The following is a 21,698-nucleotide window of genomic DNA, read 5'->3' on the forward strand; positions in this document are numbered from 1 at the left end:
TGTGCTACACAGGCTACTCACTTTGTGTTGTTGACTGATTGAATGTAATTTAAATGCTACCAGCATCAAATAACTGCTGGTGAGAGATAAACCATAATCCTGTTATTTTGAGACAACCTGAAAGAGGTAGCCTTGTTTGGTCTTTGCTGTTTTTGATTAGTTTGCTGTAGCCTGCGGCTCGGCTTGTCTGGACAGTTTGGAGGTCTTATAGCTAAAACCAAGAAGCTGCACGGTGGAGATTTCACATCTGTCTGCCTCTCACAGGGCCGGACCTAGGCAAAAATAAAAAAATTAATTAATTACCACCAAAACTTATTAACAGTTCTACAGTAAAAGTACTGCAGGTTTATTTATTGTAAACCAGAACAAGAGCTAAGAGCTAGGAAATAAATACAAATAAACAACTTAACAACAAACAATAAAGTTGCTTTCAAGTAAAAATATGTTACACGTGTTATATAATCTAAATATAATATGCAAAATAAATAAAAAGTACAAATTCACTTTGTCTCAAGAACTATTTACATTCCACTCCCTATTATCACACTTGACTTAAAGGTCACATATTAGCTTCTACTGCTACTGGTTTACAGTACAATCCCTCTGGCCATCCTCGCTGCAAAGTCATCAATTACATCTGCATATGAAATCTGACCAGCAACCTCATGGTTAATGCTGATTAGAGTCAGATCACTGAGGTGTTCTTGAGACATGGTTGACCTTAGGTATGTTTTTATGAGTTTTAACTTTAAAATAAAACAAACATGTTTCATGGCAAGTCAGGTAAATTAATCTAAAATGAGGGAAAAGTACTTTCATTTCTTTATTTCTTGCACAATTTTTTGATAGAATCTTTCTTCTGGTGCATTCGATCAACTCATTCTGAATGGTTTTGCCCAAGCTCTTGTAATGCGCTGTTGTATTGTTTGAGTCTCAATCTTGTAGACGTGGTCTGTCATCACTGGGTCAAACTGTGCCAAAAGCTCAACCTCTTTCAAAAAGCTTCCATTTGAAGGAGAGTGGTGTCTTTCTGTGTTTCCTGTCAATGCCGTATTTCTCACTGCCAGAGACTGTACAATAGCAACCAGTTGTGTCAGAACTGCTCTCCACCGACTCTGCTCTGATTCAAAGAGGACCTGCTCTTTTTTGTCTATGGTTGTATCTTGCTTTAATTGAATTGCCAATTCTTTCCACGAGGCCACATTTTTCAGGTGTTCAGGACTGTTTTCATGGCTATACAAAACAGCAATTGCATGTTTCAAATCAGACAGTCTTTCAATTGGTAAAATAAATTAGTTTTGCAGAAAAAAGGTTGACAACAAAAATAAAAAAGACTTTTTTCTTTTTTGAATATGTCAGCCAATTTCTTTTGATCCTTTCTCCATTTACTAAGGTCCTGCTAAAGTACTGGCAACTTCTCCCATCTCTCCGTGGAAACATGGTTTTAGGAGTTACCTGATATGGTCCAGGTCTTCCCCTAACAAACTCTGTCCTCATTTTTCCTCTGAGATATGAAGGCCAGTCGGCAGCATCAGTTGGTAGTGGATCGTCTGTTTTTGCTGCATCTGGAGGACACATGAAGCACACTTTCACCTCATATTCACAATAACTTCACACATACACACACACAGACAAAATATTGTTTTAAAGAGAACATCCTTGAGCCAGCTGAGATAAATAAAACATGAGGACAATTAGGCTTATAGCTAAAAGTCTTTACCTCCATGTGGCACACACCTGAGAAGAGTGTAAGGGTGGAATCTGTGGAGTCAGTGGTGCAATCAGGATGAAAAGTGGTTCTGGGTCTATAAATATATAGAGAACACACAAGAGCAAATGTATTGATTAGATTTGACATGGCACAAGATATTGTTATTTTTACAATAAATTATTTATCATAAGGAACATATATTGTCACATTGCACTCACCTGAGGAAACCGGCACAGGCTCAGTTGGCTGTCCTAGTCATTTGATGCAGCTGGTAGTGGTCCCAGATATTTTAAAAGTGAATGTAAATGATAAATATGATATGACAATGTTAACAAATATGTGTATTATCAACAATTTGGACTAGGTGTGGGAACATTTAACCTTTTTTGTAAACAATTACATGTCTATTTTCTCCAATATGAGTAATTTTTTTAGTTTGTAGAACCATATCTGCAATTGCTTAGCAATAGTTATTGTTTTTCTTTATCCATTCCTTTTGTTAATATGTGTATGGGTGTCTATTTCAAAAAAACAGTAACGTGTACAGTTTTTTTTCGAAATGACTATAAATTCACCAGCAAGTACATGTGTCCTTGTGTACATGTTCCCAATCCTAATATGAACAGCCTGCCCTGACACTTTTTTCATTCCAACCCAGAATAAACACACATGCATGCACCTTTTGACAGGGTTGGTGTGAAGTAACGTTAACCTTTTGACAGGGTTAGTGTGAGGTAGTGTTAACCTTTTGACAGTGTTGGTATAAGGTAACGTTAACCTTTTGACAGTGTTGGCATCAGGTAACATTAATCTTTTAACAGGGTTAATGTGAGGTAAAGGTAACGTAGCTCAGCTGAGCTAATGCTAATCTTATACCACACACACTAACACACACACTAGCTAACTAGCTTTTTTTTGGGGGGGCTCAATTGAGGTGGCCACATATGTCTCCTATTGGAAGCGCTCCCCTTCTCATCATGTTGACAGTCCGGCCAATCAAAACTCACATAGCTCTCTCATGCATATTGACCAGCTGTAGCTGTGTGTGTGCACCATGTGGTAATGCCCACCCACCCAATGAGTCTAACTTTTAATCAGGGCCAGTGTGCTGTCTAATTAAAGAAGAGCTTTCTAATTAATTGCATTATGATCAGTAGAAAGAAGAGGGCCCTTAAGACAGAGAGGTGTTTCTCCATGTTCTCATCTGTCAGGGTGACTGTAATTGGTCTGGATTTTCAATCTAGAAGATATGCACATGGGATCTAAATGAACTAATATCAGTACTTGTAGGGCACAGCTAACTCACTGGTGGAGCTTCTAGTCAAATATAGACTGTGGAACTTCACACTGGCCAGCTAAGTGGCTAATTTTTCTCCTGCCAAAGACTGTTTCAAGCAATTCGATCAAAGACAATATTTGAGTCTTTTTTGTGCTATTATGGATCTAATTCCCAAAGGTAGAGATAAGGTAGTCCACCTGAAGAGAATCTGCACATGATCCATCTTTTTTTCAGTCTCACTGGCTTGTGTTCCCAATTATGGAAGGTATAAGGTTAAAGCAAAAAGGTTTATCCCCATTTAACAAAAATGTTAACCTTGAGACAGCCATTCATTCAAATCTTGAAAAAAGTGGTGGTAGGTCGGGAATGGGTTGGTTTCATTTTGGATCTGGTTCCTGGTCGGCAAAATACATTTGCAAAGAACAATGTACAAAACATTCAGGTAGCAGCCTGTTATTTTTAGCTGGCCTTGAGCATATATTTCACCTGTCAAAATAACAGGTTTCATGGGTGGCAGATTAGATGAGTTGTTGGTAATTAATGTTAATTCATTAACAGCTAAGGTGGAGGTGAAGTCCTCAGATGTCTCGTTTTGTCCACAACAGTCCACAACTCAAAGATTTTCAGTTTACTGTCAAAGACAACTAAAGAAACCAGAAAATATTCATATTTTTAGAAGCTGGAATCAGAGACTTTGGAAGTAGTTTTCTTAAAAAATAACTTAAAATGATTAATGGATTATCAAAATAGTTGGTGATTAATTAATTTGTTGGCAACTAATCAAGTAATAGAGTAATCATTGCAGCTGTATATCATATCAACATTTCAATCTGATCAGTTTCAGAGTTCTGGATCCAAACTGTCAGTATTTGGAGAAAGTAGCTCATGAAGTAGGTAGGCTATAGTAAGTAGGCTACAGCTGTTTTGAATTGAATGTGTCAGATACATTTAATTAACATTTCATATATTATGCTGCTCACCTCATTTTTCAGGTTTTAGGCACAGATTGTGAACATTAATTAGGCTGCCACTACAAAGAGTTATGTTTATGTGTTCTCAGCCAACAGAGGGTACAAAGACATCTTTGAGTTGTACTTATTTTAGCCTTTAGTTACTTGCAAAAGTTAAAAGGTGAACCTGGTAAGATTCAATAAGTGGATTTGATGAAATGCTATTGAACCCCTTCCCTATGATAGGTTGACTAGTAGGCAGCTCGATTTAGAAATATAACTTGTTTCTCCATTATGGATAGTAAAGGCCTTGTCTCTCGTCCAGTGCATGCTGGGGTAGGCTCAGCCATCTGGGATCCAGAAGCTGTTTAAAACGCATATGAATGGATAAAGATGTTTCCAATAGTGTCATATAATAAAGATCTCTGACAAAAATGAATGCATGGTCAAACCATTTGTATAACTCAAGAAATTGAGAATAAACTCCAAGACAGGTTTGCAATATCGAGGTCATCAGTCCAAGTTGCTCAAACGTTTTCCTTTTGACAGTTTTTCTCTTATTATTTGGATTTTTCAAACTTCACAATTCACTTAACTGTTAAATTATATTGTCTGTAAATTTTAATTCCCTACATCAAGGTCTAAATGCATTCACAGTGCCAGACAAATTCTGGTAGAGAAATTCTTCATCGACCTAAAAGTTGTCAAATTTAAACATGGCTACTGCAGCTAAAAACAATAGAAACAGCCAGTAAATAACACATCAGGTGTATAATTTTATTTGAAAAATGTAAAGCCCCCCCCCATGTGGCTAAAAGCTTACAGAGGACACGACCCTTGTGTGGAGCAACAGCCCTGTTGGATCCCACCAGCTATTTGCAAATCCACTGCTAAGTTGCTGCCATCATATTTTCTGCAGCAAGCTAGTTCTGTCAGTTGTTTCAGTCACCTAGATAAACGTTACATCTAATAAGAAGGCATAAACAACTAACACTAACAAATCTCTACTTAAGAAGAAGTTTCTGTGCTACAACCCATCTTTATTTAGTGGTGCACTTACTCCATTCTGTAAACTTTTAAAATTAACTAGGCCAAGCTTGAACTGAGGAACAGCTGGTGCCTGAAAAATGTTTTACAGCAAAATGATGAAAAGTTAGAAAGCGAAATATGTAGAAAAATAGTGTTGTTTGGCAGATCTGCCATGGCTGTCCTTTGTCTTTTATCATTTTTTGTAGTCAATTGTTTCTCAAATTAGAGGCAGATTTCTACCAGGTGCTGTTGTTGTCGGTTTGTCATACTGAGTTTAAAGATCAGCATCTTCTCTGTTTTCTCCCTTTATTGTTTTGTTGGTTTAAGGTTTTCTTCTTCCCATGGTCTCTCCCTCCTTTGTTCAAAAATATAAATTTGGAGGAGATAAATTTGCACCTGCTGCAACAGAGCCAGTGAAAATAACTAAAAGAAAAGGTGCAGCAGGGACATTCATAAAAGCTCAATGGTCATCATAAAAAAGAAGTCCCAGAGTTACAGTATGGTATGACTCACCACAATTTGTGTGTTGTATAAAGCAAATAGATGATCTCAGCATGGTTTCACATTTTATTTTCCTCTTTAAATACCCTTTCTTGTTATCTCTGCCAGGTGTAAGCCTGGAGGGGTTCATGCATTAGGTCGTGTGTGTGTGTCATTGTGTCTGTATATCCATACCACTGGATTTATCAGCCTAATATTATTTGTGCACATTTATGACTGTATGCTCAAGGACCTCTCATGGTTGCAGTGATAAACAATTTTTGAAAAACCTACTTTATAGCGCCATTCCTTATGAGCCTATTGTAAAGCTTAGACTTTCGTCTTTTCAGCCGTCCTCGCTATTTTACGATATGTGTTACAACATAGCAAAAGGCATTTCCAGCAATCGGCTAGGCTAAAAACAAGGCTTGCTTAGTCTGTTGCAGGCCGCGTTTTGGCCTTTGTCATGGCTCAAAAACTGAGATCCATAGAAAAGTTTGATTTCATCTTGAACTGGAGCATCTGCTGATTAATTCCATACCCGATATGTTATGATCCACTAAAGTTAGATACAAGATGAATTCATTTCCATTTCTGTTATATTCGCCACCGTCTTGACTGTACACACCTGGCGGAGATCTGCGCTCTACTGAGTGCTCTCTTCCAGTTATTTATTAACCTCTGTGTCCTCTGGAAGAATTCACTGTAGCACTGTCACTGTACTGACTTTTCTCAAAACTACAAACAGACAGAAATAAATGCACAAAAGTCTATTTTATACTTTGTGGCTTCAATGAAAAAATATCTGTGTTTGTGTGTGTGTATGCGTGCGTCTGTGTGTGTGTGTGTGTGTGTGGTCTGCTCAGATTAAAGCCTGTCAGAAAGCCTTAAGATCAAAGCCTTTGTGGAGCACAAATCTGATCTGTCACTGGAAAAGCCACAGTTCTTTCCTTCTATCTTAGAGATAGAGAGCAAAGTCTCTCATCCATTATTTTCCTTTCTGTCATTTAGTCAAATTATGAACACTTTTATAATAAAGGTTCCATTAAAGCAGTGCAAGTGCACTATCATGACGAAACACAACGTTGTCAAATATTTGATGTTGTATCCATTTTATGTAAAGCACACGTTTACCTATAATGAATTGAGCTACATACTGTAAATAAAATTGTCTTGTCTTTTCTGCAAAATGGACTTATCTGCCCTCTATGACCATCAAAATTAGGGGTGATACATGAATAAAACAAACCCAACAGCTCTTCTAATTATTTATTTGTACATTGTATGTTTGAGTTTCACCAAAATTTTAAAGGACAAACTTTCAAAGTAGAAATGTGGAAACTGTTCAGTCGACTACCAGCAATTCAACTCTCGTAACCAGAGATGATTCCTCATGAACAAACACAAACTGAGAACAAAAAACAGTGTGCAGAGTCATTTTCAGTTTGTCCTTCTTGTAGATGCGACTGTTAAATTTATTACGAGATAGCCAGACAAGCAACAGTCATGTAAATTGCGACAGGTGCACGTGTAGTGTAACTATTTAAGTCACAGTTTATGGGACTCTTGTGGTTAAAAACAGCTAATGTAGCAGCTGCCATCTACTACATCTACTTTACTTTTTTCTTTTGTGTGTATTTTTGAAAGATCAAATGTAAATATTAGACAAATTAAGAAGGCCAGATATCAATTATTATCATTTTCACAGTGATAAAAGTAATATAAAAACTATAAATAAAAACAGAACCCGCAAGACCTCCTCCTGCTGTTTCTTATTTTATATATTAAAAACAACAACAAAAAACCTTCTGTCTAGCGCCCTTTCTCATTACACTTGCTACCTGGTCAGTTACTTAAGAGTTTGTACCACGACTTTTTCGGCGTCACTGATTGTCTTCCCTCACTTGTAAGTCGCTTTTGATAAAAGTGTCTGCCAAATGACAAAATGTAAATGTAAAAATGTAAGTATTGGCATCCTTCTGTTGTTATGCTGGTATATTTTCTTATAAACGGCTTGAAGTTCTTGTTCTGCTGACACTTTCCACTTAGAAATGACAGGTTTCTTTTAAACTGGATTGAAACATTTCGGTACCAATCCTAAGACAACAGACACTTAAAGGTTCTATATGTAGAATTATGAAGCAATTTACATGCATTATTATTTTTTTATTGCCAATGAGTGAACGGGTAGTAATGTAACATAAAAAATGAAATAAAAAACTTTCTCGGTTATCTGTAACAGCCTATGGACTGATTTCTATGAGAAGGACTCAAGCCGGATTTTCTTCTAAAATCCAAAGGAAGTGACGTTTCTGTGCTCTCTCGAGTGCCTTGCCTCTCTCCCACTAACGTCAACAAACGACCGGCATAACCATACAACAAAAACAGTGCTATCTGACTAGAAACACCCTGCTCACACAGCTAAAAAAAACATTATTTCCTCAACAAAGGAGCAAAAAACACGCTTCAGGGTGATTGCTTACCCCTTTTATTTTTCCTATTGGTAGTCCAAAGGTCGTAAGAAGCACACATTTCACAACAAAACTGCAGTGCATTGCTCCCCAGACACAGCTTGCTGCTGCCCGGACACAGCCTGTTGCTCCACGACTGTAGTGTGCTGCTCACCGATAACAGCCTGTTGCTCCCCGGCCACAGCGCGTTGCTCCCCGGCCACAGCGCGTTGCTCCCCGGCCACAGCTCGTTGCTGCCTTGACAAAGCCTGTTGCTCCCTGACCACAGCTTGTTGCCGCCTGGACACAGCTTGTTGCTCCCCAGCTGCAGCACGTTGCAGCTCACTAAGTCTACTGGTATTTAGTAAACACGGTTGGTAAAAATTTTTTTGGCGGTTTTAGGGTCGGGTCAGGTTCAGGTAGTTGATGAACGCATATCTGTGTGAGTTAGGTGGTGCGGATTGGCTGTCACCGGTCAGCGGCCACAGTGCAGCTGGGATGTGGATGTTTTGCAGATACATGGTGCAAAACACAACGTTAGAAATCTTTTGTGTAATTATGAGAAGTGTAAGCGAGGAAAAAGACATCACCTGCAAAAGTCTCATGCTGTGAGCATGCGCCCGAGCACCAAGATGTTGACTGCACCTCATTTAACGGACACAGATGTCACTAAAGAGAAGGAATTTCTGATTCCTACATACAGAATTAGCAAGGCTTGCTATGGCTTAATACAGCCAAAAAACATGGCTTGAAATTGAAGCTAATGCGGAAGTCCCTTAAAGTGCAGTACCACTGATGGCCACTAGGTGCCGGCTCCAAAAAATCCCCGGCTCCGATAGACTCCCATTCAAAAAGGGTCAACTTCTCTCATTAAATACTGAGTGAATAATTTTTTCAACAAGTCATTATGGTCTCAATCACTCAAGCCCTCTAATAAGTGTGCTGGTGGTCATTTTGGAAATTATTACTCCATTAATAAAATATAGAGATGAGTAGTAGCTTTGATGCCTGCCATGTGGGCTTTACAGTATCACACAATATCACAGATCATTAAACAAAAGCAATCTAAACGCACCAGTTCAAACATAACATTCTTGCTATTATGAAAATGGAAGTTATGTGTAAATATTCTTGCGCGTTGATTTTCTGTCATCTCCGCTCCCGCTGTCTTCTCCATGGACAAAACTCCCTCTCTCGTTTACTAACTGTGGATGTTGCTATGCTGTCACTCCGATCAAGACTGGCCAATAGAGATGTGTCTTACATCTTTCAGCATAGGTCCCACCCACAAGATTCAGCGCAACAGCTAACAAAACTTTTAGATTTGCAAACGAAAGTTTTGATAGGCATTTTAATCACAAATTAATTTTACTTGCAATAAAACATTTTTTGATTGCAATGTTGATACTTTTGCTCTCAAATATATTTTTTGATTGCAGACCTATTCTATTTGATTGCATAATAAAGACACAGAAGTACCTACCACCAACCACTATGGTTGACTTAAGAAAATGACGGTAATGAGCTCAACCCTGTGGTAGGCATCACATGACCGTGGAAATGTGGTTATCGTCACAGCCCTAGGTGACGTCATGCCTTGCTACGTCCATCTTTATATACAGTCTATGGTGCAAAGTGCAGCTAATCCAGCTATGCAGTCCCTTTCAAACTGAAATGCAGCTAAAACTTAAACAGTTTCTGACATTTTTACTGCTGGACCCTGCTTTTCTCTATTTGGCTTCCATGTCTGTCTTTCTTCCATTGCAAGGTCAAAACACAGCATCAGGTCTTGGCGTGACAGTGATAAATGTCCGTGGACTTGTTCGCTACATAATGGTTCCGCAGATTAAATCAAATGTCAAGTAAAAATGTATTTGAATCGAAGATTTTTATTGTTGAATAACTAACTGAGTAAACGTTTCAGCCCTATACTGTTACATTAGCCAGATGTGCACAGCATGTAGTGCCTGTGTAGAAAGCACGTGTTTAGCACAGCAGTAGCCGGAAAGCTAATAATATATCAGTAACAACAGAATTCTACAGAGCATTGTTCCATCAGGCTAATGAGGATGGCCTAGTAATGGCAGATCAATGATTACAGATGATTAGTGTTCTCAGTGCCGGCTATGACTCCAGTGTCTATCAGTTGTTGCTGCTTGCTAACTTGAAGTCACTCCCTGAAGGACCAGCAGCTAAATGATGGAGATCTAAACAGCTGGAGCTGTGGATTTACTGGTTTACAGGGTCTGAGTCTGTCTGACTCAGGGTCGTCTCCAGTCTCAGTCAGGTCCTCCAGCTCTCTGAGGACGACTGATGGAGCACCAACTCATTAGCAGCCATGTGGATTTAGTCTCATTAAGGAACCCTAATGGATAGATTTATCTCATTACATTTGGCACTTCATTAGATACACATACTGTAGGACAAAGGCATAACACCAACAGAAACACGGACACATCCACACAGTCACACACATTTGTCTTTCTATAGTTTTGAGGACCCTCATGGATATAATGCTTTCTCTAACCCCTAATTCTAACCTTAACCATCATAATTAATTGCCTAACCCTAACTCTAACCCTAATCTAAACCAAATTCTTAAACCTCTAACAGCTCTTTGAATTTATGAGGACCATCTAGACAATGCAGAAATGTTCTCACTGTGATGGTTTTAAACTAAAATTTGCCCTCACAAAGATAGAAAGACATGACACACACACACACCACATAATGTATTTTTCACATATTGTCATTCATTAATGCAGTGTAATTACCGTGACCAATGTACTGAGAGTCTGTATTCATAATCTAATAAACTTTGACACAAGTGTATCAAACAAGAGAATGACTGGAAGGAAAACCTCATTCAGAGCCTGCAGAGACCTGAGAGGTCCCAGATGTCTTGTTACCCGAGGAAGTTTCAAGTTGTCATGTGCATTAGAGTAAAGGCATATTTTGGTATTTTTTATTATTAAACAAGACGAGGAATCTACAGCCAACGGCTCTGTGACAACTTACTTAGCACTGCTTTGAAGCTAATATGCTTACAATGACAACGCTAACATGCAGATCTAGCAGGTATACTGTTTACCATGTTCAGCATCTCAGTTTACTGTGTTAAGATTTGCTATTGAGCACTAAAAGTTTAAGACATTTAAAAGTTTAAAACAACGGCACATTTTGAAATCCGATGAAAGAATTGGAAATTTGTTTATACACCAGCCTCTTTTTGCATACAAGAGAGGAAAAAATCTTAAAGATATTGCAGTCTTTTCAGATTCACCCTGAAGTCCGTGATAATGTGAATTCTCCTCATTATTCATGTGCAATAACAATAACAATACCCGCACAAAAGAGTTCAGGCATCCCCATTCAGGACAGACCTTTAATGTAAAGGGATGTATCACATATGCCATCAGTGGGGTTATTTACATGCTGAAATGTCCATGTGGCTTGATGTATGTGGGGAAGACAAAACGACAATTGAAAATTGCGAATTCAGAACACATGCACACGTGAAGCACTTTGGATACATAAATTAAACACACTATCAAAACATGGACTGAATGAAGACCTAGACTTCAGGTGTTTCCTTACAAGCTAAGCTTAACTGTTATTATTTATCTTCTATACAATTTGTTGGAAGTTATAATGGAATTTGATTTGTTTCTTATTTTGGCTGGATTGATTTATGATTGTACTACAATGTGTAAAGCAAACAGAGGTAACAATACAGATGATGGCTTGATTACTGAATAATGTAATTATCCTACAGGATGCCTTGTGTAATGTTTGAAAATATATAAAAAGTGGTTTTCCACCCAATATTCCTGTTTGGCCCCTGATGAAGATGCAAGCTGAAACATTGAGTGTTGATTCAGCACAATGCTGTTTGAAAGTTGATTAAATGAGCAAGTCTGTGTGCGGTCCTCCTCCTTCAAGCAGTTAAGAGTTCCAAGGCTACCAGCACCAGCAGAAATTTGATGTGATTTAGGTGCTTCTTCATTTGCAATTTAGCACTAAACACAAAGTACAGCTGAGGCTGAGGGCTGTCAGGAGCTCTGCCGCTAGCATGGCTAAAAATATATATTTTTTTTCCACTTTCATTTTTTCAGTTTTTACAATAAGAAAACAGAAATGGGGAGGTCTGGGGCACAACAGTACGCAAAAAAAAGGAGAAACAATCATAGGTACGTTCCACAGAATTCAAAAAGTGTCAGGAAGATACAGAGAGATATGACTACTCAATGTCTATTTGGTAGTAACAGTCCCATTTGTTCCAGTATGCATCCCCCTTCTCTTTTTGAAGTCGAAGAGTGAAAGTCATTTTCTCCATCAGGCAGATAGAGTTGATTATACTAATGAGGGCAGCGATGGTGGGGGGATTCTTCTGAAGCCAGCATTTATTTATTGTTTTTTTACTTGCAACTCTAAATATCTTCAAGAGATATGTGTCGCTTTTACTAAGACCTTGAGGGACATGTCCGAGGTATAGCTCATTGAAAGAGAAACCAGTGTCCAGGTCCAGAATCTCTGATACTAAATTTCCCACTCCCTTCCAAAAAGGCTGAACATATTGGCATGACCAGATAATATGTGCATGGTCTGCCGAATCTGATCCACACTCCCTCCAGCAAAAGTGTCGTGTCCCACTTGATTTTGATTTTTGATAAGGGGTAATAAAGAAATGGGTCAGAGTTTACCAGCAAAAGTCTCTCCAAAGAAATGAACTTGTAGTAGTAGACTGGGTTTCCCATGCTTTAGCCCACATGTCCTCAGTTATTACCATGTTTAGTTCCTTTTCCCAGCGTTCCTTTATGTTATCTGTTGAGGATTTATTCATTGAAGTGATAGCCTTGTATAGTCTACTTACGATGCCTTTGGTGTTTTTTGAGTTGTATGCATCAATAAATACCTCAATTATTTTAGAGGGTTCCAAAGAGTCACGGCTCTGCACTTCCATTAAAAAAAAGTTACGGAACTATAAGCACCGAAAAAAATCTCCTCTGTCCAGCTCTCTATCCTTAAAATCATTAAAGTCTCTGTTTGTTACCATCCGACACAAAGAAGTTATGCCCTGCTTAGCCATCCATCTGTATCTGTGGTCCAAAGCTGCTGGGAGAAAGAGTGGATCGTATGCAGGCCAGCACAGCAGCTTCATCTCTCTGTGGAGATTGAACCTCTTAACCGCTTGTAACCACAGTTTCACTGAGAAAGCAACCCACTGATTTTGGAGCTGAAGTACTTCACTTACTCTGCTGAGGCATCCCAGTGCCAACTGTATAGGTGTGTCCATTAAAGACAACTCGATCTCTTTCCATTTAGCTTCATAAACTGGGTTACACCAACACCACAGGGGCCCCAGCTGAGCTGACAAATAGTAATCTTTAAAACAAGGCAGAGCCATGCCCCCCCTCTCCCCGAGCAGCTGTTGAATATCTAACCCTGGGCCTTTTATTATTCCAAATGAACCTAGACAGATGCCTATCCCATTCCCTAAACTGTTTCAGAGGCACTTCCATGGCTAAAAATATTTAACTGCATTTTACATTGCATTACATTTTACATTTTTCTGCAAAGCACTTTTGTCAACACCTGTTGTTTTTAAATGTGCTCCATAAATAAACCTGACTTGACTAAAAATATATCATGCAACATATCAAATATACTGTATATCTTATTTTCATGTTATCCTGTCTGCAAAAGTGCACATAGTTAAAGGGAAAATTTGCCACTTTTTATGTGATGGTAAATGTGGTCAATTGAAGCAAGAAATTCCTGACTGAGAAAGCTGAGCGCCTACATGTACCAGGATGCATTGCGCATATCCTGTCCAATCAGATACTAATGACCTTATGGACGCAGCTGACAAGTACAGTAAAATACGAGTACTTTACTGAGACTACAAAATGTGTTTCCTCATTCATACCGGTGTGCAAATATCATAACACAAACAGCACACTGGAATTGTGGATAAATGCAAACTTACTGAGAGTTGCACACACATTTTGGACTGACAAAGCATAATGAGTCGCATACGGTAAGTTACTATCTACACTCATGCCAAACTTGTTTGTATGTGTATGACAAGCAACATGGATGATATTTTAAAAATGAAATAACGTCAGGAGCCACCGTTTAATTCTGCACCTATTTTGTAGGTAAATTTGGACTTTTTTCAGTAAAAATGTAACTTAAATGACTAGTTAACAAGCAATGCATCACCAAGTATCGTTATGTTAAATTGATGTCTTTTTCAATGGTGTTACTCACTTATCTGCTGAAGAGGGCTTTGCGGTTTCATTTTGGGTATCACCCTTGGAGTAAAAGCTTCTCACGTCATACTTTTTGGTGAAGTACTGCCTGGCAAATGCTATCCCTCTCCCCGGGGACTTCCTATCTGAACAGTCGGTGCTGAAGCGCCAGGAAAGGCCTGGATGTAACTGTTAGCAGCCACTGCATTAAGTGTGAGTTAAAGTGTGATATAATATTGTCAGAAGTCTGTCTCCATTTTTTCTGACTGTCCATCCTCACTAGTCAGCGGGTCAATGGTGCAAAGCTCCCCCAGCTGCAGCATGTCTATTTCGGCAGCGTCTGTACCGTAGCTCTATCCTCCATACTCTGTTTTGTGTGACACCATAGCACTATATTAGGCCCCATAAATCCTAAAAGTACTGCAACATCTCTGCTCTGACATTATTTTGTAAAGCTAGTTGTTTTTTGTTAGATTCAGCTCTTCTGGATGAATCACGGATAAACTTAGCAGCTTAACTTTAGTTTAGCTGCAGCTGTGTTGCTCCGGTCTTTGTAGAATAAGACACTAAATCCATAAACTGTAGTGTCTGATTCTACAGGGTGATATTCAACCTTGTATCATGACACTAGTTTTCTTCCAAATATGCTGATATTTTAAAGTATTTAGTAGTATGATATTTTAGTGTCTGCTTTTCCCCTATCGCTGGCGTAACATGGTAGATGGTAGACACTACAAATAACAGTCTGAGAGTTGAAATAGCCTGTAGTCCTTTCGGGGACCAATGATGTCACTGGTTTCCGGAAGAACAACAGATTTTGAAGCTGTGCCCCTGAGACACAGACAACATTAAAAAAAAAAAACTGTTATTGTTTTTCACACTATATCCCTAATTCAGATGTATTGAGATAAGGCTGAAAATCAGCAAAGTGGTCCTTTAAGACTACAGTAATGATACTGAATGCAGCTTAATGGACACAAATTTTCAAAGGTCTGTAGGTGTCTATCTCAACCATGTGACACCAATTGTCACTATACTTAAGATTAAGTATAAAATTAGGCTACTAATGAATCAAATTAGTGCATTTAATATGTGGAAAGTCATAGATGAAGGTACCATGCACACTTTAATAGAAAGCTTTGTGTCATTGGGTTAGGATTGTCAAACACATTATGATCTTTTTATGCACATACAGATTTCATTATTCACTCTTGCACTTCTTCTCAGCAGTGTCTCTTTTCAAACAATGCATAGCAAAGATGGCCTCAGAGCCCCTGCACATCCTGCTTGAATTATCCTTTTTCTAAAAATCAGCAGTCCAGGATGGCCTTATCTCTGCTGTTCTGTTAAAAGTAAGTGAACAGAACGAACAGTTAAAAAGATGCTGGTGTTTTGAAGGAGCATGACTTCATTCATTTACTGGATCAATAGCAGTTACACATGATGTGTTGGCTTCACAATATGCACCTGCACTGGAAGCATTTAGCCACAGACATGTTCGCACAGTAGTACTGTGATTTTTTTTTTTTAATAAATAAAAAGTTTCCTGACACAAACGTTAGACTGCTTAAACAGTCTCCAGCACCTATTATAACAAGCCTGTTTCCATGACAATATTAAAATGGACCAGATTTCAATTACAGTTATTATATTTAAACCACAACTGACCATTTTGAGGCTTTTACTGCAGTTAGTTCAGCATTAGATGATGTAGCATAAAAAATTATACTGTCAGTCATGAATTGTGAAGAAAAAAGAACATTTTAAAAATACTGAAAAGGGCTAATTTGCATTGTAACAGTTTCAGTCTTCTCACAATACAACCTCAAGCCAATTAAACCTTGACAGAGCCACAGTAAGAAAAGATTGTGAGTGTAGGAAAGCTGATCTAAGCTTTTCAATATTTTGAATACTTTTAGGAAAAGACAAGTGACTGTTGCTTTTTTTATAGTTCGGTCGTCATGTAGCCTTTCAGAATTCTTGCTGTCAGACCAACTAACAATTGACTGATTGATTGAAATTGATTTATTAAGTAGTCAATAAAAAGAAAGATCGAACTCTGATGATGTTGAGCAAGCTGTCATGTTGAAGTGTCCTTGAGCTGGGTGATGAATCCCCACCATCTTTTGCATCTGGTGACATAATAAAAGGTTGATGTCAAATCAAAAGTTCCCCCGTAATACCTGTTAACCTGTTGACTATTGTAAACGATAAAACAAATCTGTTAATGCTTGCATGACAGTAACCCAAGATTTCTATTCATGCAACATCTACATATTTCCCATTGTGTAGATAACCTGTTGTCACTTGAGACATGGCATGCAATTATCTATGTAAATCATCATTAAAATCTCATTCCCCTGTTTGTGAAAGGCTGAATTAACATTGTTTTTGTTTTTCAAATTGCAATGGGGAGAAATGTAATGGATTATTTTGTGAGTGGTGGTTGCAAAATTGCAAACTGTATGTTGTGGGAGTCTCAGGCTGTCAAGAGAGTCTCTAATTTGTGTTTATATTTCGCAAAGTGACAGATGCAGTTTAATTTCATATTGGAGTAATTCAGAGTTCTTTATCTGTTGCCAGAATTTTGTATATAAGAGACTTTATCAAATGTTTGGTCCAAAATAAAGAAATCAAGTATATCACTTATTGCAATTCCTCAAATCTCTTTTTATTTTTTTCATCATTATGTTTTAGTCACATATGAAATAGTGGACATCAGATACCTTTCTGTCTATCAACATGTGTACTGTTCCATATGTACTAGGGTAGCACCTTACAATCCATTCATTATCAATTAATCTGGTGATTATTTTCACTAACCTGACACGCCAGATGGTTTGTTACACAGAACTATCTGAGAAGTCTTCCTTGGAAACCGTTTAGAAAAAGGCAGGCACTTTCAAAAAAAATACTTGGCAGGTGATTGGATGAACCATCTGTCTATCACCGTCTTACCTTGCGAGGCAGCTGGATTCATGAAGGCACACAAGAATCCTCATGGGACACTGATAGGATATAAGCACATAACTTGAAGCCAGGCAAGATGGATTCTCACATGATCTCATGATGTCATGACCTCACAAATCCAGCTGTCTTGCAAGGTATAATTATATTTTTATCATTAAAAATTTAAAAAAATGTATGAAATGTCATCTCAATTCCAAAGGTGACAGTCATAATAAGTCATAAATTAGAGGCAGATTAAAAATGCATTCATAACACTTTGTACATGAGCTGAATCACAACTCCAAATTCAAGAACTAAGCAACAATCAATCAATAATTCAAACAAAATCTGGAGCTCACTGATAATGAATCAATAAATCAATCAAAATCAAAGCTGAGTAAATTAATGGTAAATTCATTCTTCAGTCAACTTATACAAATATGTAAAACTTGGATACTCAGATCAAATGTTTCACTCAATGTTATCAATATCTAAGTTTTTCTTAAGCATGTAAAGCAGTATTCATCAGCAGTTAAAAGTATTTATCAAACATGAACAGTGTTTCCTCTAAAAAGGAGTAAAAGACTAAAAGTCAAGTAATAGAAAAGTTAAAGGCACACAATCAATAAAAAATCCCCGGACTAACAAAATGCTTGTTGGATCTATATGTGACTCTGGACTCACTGTATAAAAAACAATGTCTTAAATTTAGCTTTTCTGCCCAGCAACTGTGCAAAGTTCATACAGAGTTCAAGTTTCCTTGATGCATCTCAGCTGGGACAAAAACTTGCCCCTCCCCTCCTAAATGCGGCAGGTTCATTAATTTCCATCCTTTGCTGAGCCGAGGGACCTATTGTTACTCTCCTAACCTCCTCAGCTACTTTATGTCAAAATTAAAAAGAAGATTAAAACATACAACATCATTTGAGAGACATGACAAAATAGATACACAACTAAAAGAAACAACAACAGAGAATTAAAATGTATCCACCAGTGAACAGATAATATAATTGTCTTTGCTCAATAAACAGTTGCTTAAGTCCCCTAATCAGGCAGATTTGCTGCATTTGAACCACAGCCTGCACCTTGCAGGTTTACCTAATTTTAATTAGAGGACATGGTATTATGTGCCAGTCAGACTCCAGTATTTTGGCTGATCCATTCAATAACTACCCTTTCATCTAAATAACATTTATTTTAGGGAAACAAGTCATAGAGACCATAATTTCATATCCTGAGCCACATTAGAAAATCTGAATCTCCAGAGCTGTTTAATTTATTGTATTCGATTCTGTATGCTGTTGTTGTTGTCATTACACCAGAGTGCTGATTTATTTTCCATTGCAGGTTCAGTATTAGGGGTCACCTTGGGTAGTGCTGTCAGGTGGGTAGACAAGTATTTTGTGAATACAAAAATAGTTATTTTTACCAGCTGCAAGTACCAAGCCCATCCATCATGTGATAAATATACAGTCCTGATATATGGCACTCATAGCAGAACAAAACAGATACTATAAATAATTTGTGAATGACCCAGCTCTGGTACTGGTATGGCCATGTTGGCAGATAAAAGCAGCATTAAAGTATCAAAATTAACAGCCAGCTCATAAAGATATGTTTTTGTAATTTAAGAATGGCTGTATCAGTGTCCCCCAGAGTTATGTCTATATGCGTAGTGAGCGTCCTGATGGCAGAATAGAGAGTCTGGTGGAGATCTACAGCTGTCTGTGTGACAGGCGATACACAGTGACACACAGGATTGACACTGATGGATGGGAGAAACAGAATGACACACTGGAAACACAGATAAAAACATTTCAGCGTTCTGACATTTTGATCTCTCTACAACTCTCCCCCCCTCTTTCTTTTCAGCCATCAGTTGTTTCAGCTGTTGTATTTTACAGGCGTAATGATCAAGGGGGCTGAATTTTTGCCGCCGTCATTCGCACAGGGGCTGAAGAATGGAAAAAGCTTCTCGGTGAAGTTACATCTGGTGAAGGAGAAGATGTGAGCCCTGCTGTCCACATCATAGAAGGAAACCTGACCCTTTTCGTAATCAACAAATACTCCAACCTTTTGTGGCGTCTCCTTCACACGGAGTTTAACAGCAGGGCCTGCATTGGCAGTAAGCTCATTTCCTTTTCTCAGCCAAATAGTCCAGTATCCATTCTCGGGGCTCAGTCTTATATCCCCCTTCCTGTTGATTGACTGGTTTGCAACCCCCAAATCCCACTGAGTCTTGTCTTTAACCTGTGTCTCATAGTAAAATTTCCCTGAGGAGAAGCCCTCCTTTGCAAAAATGTTATAGACTTGATCAAACCTCCCTGGTTTGTTTGGGAGATTCCTCCTCCTGTCTCCATGCGTGACTTGTTTCCCATCCTCAGAAACGATGAGAAAGGGGTTTGCTGTGTCAGGATCCAGAGTCACATCCACGGCGTGCCTCTTTAGTTCTTTCAACTCGGGATCACACACCATCTTTATTTCTCTAGTTACTGTCTCCTCCAGGGTGATCATGGCTCCCTGCACAGTAAACTGATCACTGTCAACCATCACATCAGACCAGTCTTTAACCTGGGGCGGAGTGATGGTAAGATGTGAGATATTCTCAAGGAATTGAAAGGGATCATTGGTGAGTGAGACCTGATTAAGCTGCTCATTTTTCTCCTTTATTTGTCTAATTTCTCCCTTCAGTTCTTTAATGAAGCCTTTTGCCTTTGTTTCAGTTTTTTTCTGCTTTGTCTCAATTACCTCAGTCAGCTCAGCTTGGCTTCTCTTAATGTATTCCACCATAACTGACATCACATGCATGCTGCAAGACAGTGCCTTCTCTGCATTATTTTTGCTAGCCTCCATTGAGTGTTGAATCTCGTCAATTTTTTGCTGACGTGCCTGGATCATCTGATCCCTGCCTTTCTTTTCTATTTCCAGCTTGGTCATCCTGATTTGAGCCTCCTCCTCTAGAGTCACTATGTTATGGGTTTTATGGTCACTTTCTTTACAGCTTTCGCATAAAAACATTTCATCCACCCTGCAAAACAGCTCTAATGGCCTGTTATGGTTCTCACAAATCCTGCTCTCCAGATTCTCAACTGGATTGATCAGCTTGTGTTTCTTCAAGGCTGAAATTCTCTGATGAGGCTCCAGATGTGTTTCGCAGTAAGACATGACACACACTAAGCAGGATTTCAGGGCTGCGCTCTTTGCCCCTGTACACACACCACAGAGCACATTTCCATTTCCTGGTTGTTCAGGGTTACCAGAAAATTTCTCTTGAACCGACCTCTTGATCTGCGCCGCCATCTCTTCAATGATAATGTTAACCCGAAGCATTGGTCTGGTGTTATATTCCTCTTTACATAGTGGACACACATAGACAGTGTTATTAGTATCCCAGTAGCCTGTGATACAGTTGAGACAGAAGTTGTGCCCACAAGGAATAGTCACGGGTTGAGTGAACACATCCAGACAGATGGAACATTGGAAATTCTCCACAGCCATTAGACTTCTGGCAAGAGCCATTGTCTAGAAAAATGTGATGTGAAATAGTGAAAAGAGTTAATCCAGGTTTACTGTACAGTTGTCAGTGTATGAAATGCACTGATTTACATTCAAGACAGGATTGCAAATATGGTAAAATGCAACTTTACCTGAGGCATGTAGGTTTTTCTTTCAGATGTGTAAAGGAAAATAAAAACAAACGTCTCTCTCCGTCTTTCTAGTTTCTCTTTCGGTAGTGAGGTCAGAGTACCAGTCTCCTCCTATTTCCTTATCTAACTGGAACAAGTTAACCCTTTATTGGCTCAATTCACTGGTGACCCACGTTTAGTGTTCTTTTGTTTTTTCTTTCAGATCCACTCTAGCTGTATAAGATATGTTGTTTACTTGTTGATGTATCCACACTGCTTTAGAAATCTCTCTCATCAACAGTATTCACAATTGAAATGAAATCTCCAAGGCAACACAACATGCTAGATTGTAAATGAGTTTGTATGCATGTATGTGCGTGCATTTGCATTACATGAGAGCGCTTAGTGACAGTATCTGCACAATAAACTGTAAATACACTCGTCCTGCGCTCTCTCCTCTGAGGAAACAAGGCTTTGAACACAATAGCTTCCCAGCATCCTTGAAGGGCTTTGTCAGAGCTGAAAGAGTCTCTGTTTGTGTGGAGGTTTCAGCACGTTAGCTGCATTCATGCATGGCTGAATGTATATATTTTGCTGAATGTGGGTTCATCCGCAAAGTGCGCTTTGCTGGAAGGTATGCTGATGTTAGGATCTAAAAACCGACTGATGGTTGATAAATTGGAAAAAAAAGTGAGTTATATGTTGTACTTAATCTTCCAGTGACAGTTTCTTATGTCAGTTAAACTCCATATGTATGTGTTTAAATATGTGTGTGTGGGTGTACACTGCATGCTCAGTATATACTCATATCTCAGTATTTCAGTGCTCCATTATTTAATAATCGTGTGTTTGCTGTAGTCTTTGCTGTGTAAATGTGAATAGCTGGTGCAGCTTGAGTAGGCACTAATGAATTCAGTGACTGGCAATATCAAGACATAATGTAAAGAGAGCAAGACTTTGAAAATCCAAT

General features: G+C 38.5%; 2 protein-coding genes across 4 annotated transcripts in view; one reads left to right on the forward strand and one right to left on the reverse strand.

The window, feature by feature from the left end:
- LOC121901499 (ecto-NOX disulfide-thiol exchanger 2-like) overlaps positions 1-21,698 on the forward strand; it is a 195,316-nt gene that overhangs the window by 56,341 nt on the left and 117,277 nt on the right. The window lies entirely within an intron of this gene.
- On the reverse strand, positions 17,626-20,827 carry LOC121901500 (E3 ubiquitin-protein ligase TRIM21-like). The gene is made up of 2 exons (XM_042418304.1): positions 20,750-20,827; positions 17,626-20,624 (listed from the first exon to the last, which is right to left on the reverse strand). The coding sequence occupies exons 1-2, from the start codon at positions 20,756-20,758 to the stop codon at positions 18,987-18,989; spliced, it is 1,647 nt and encodes a 548-aa protein (XP_042274238.1). The 5' UTR covers positions 20,759-20,827; the 3' UTR covers positions 17,626-18,986.

The sequence above is a fragment of the Thunnus maccoyii genome, chromosome 8 (genome assembly GCF_910596095.1).
Source record: "Thunnus maccoyii chromosome 8, fThuMac1.1, whole genome shotgun sequence".
Classification (NCBI taxonomy): Eukaryota; Metazoa; Chordata; class Actinopteri; order Scombriformes; family Scombridae; genus Thunnus; species Thunnus maccoyii.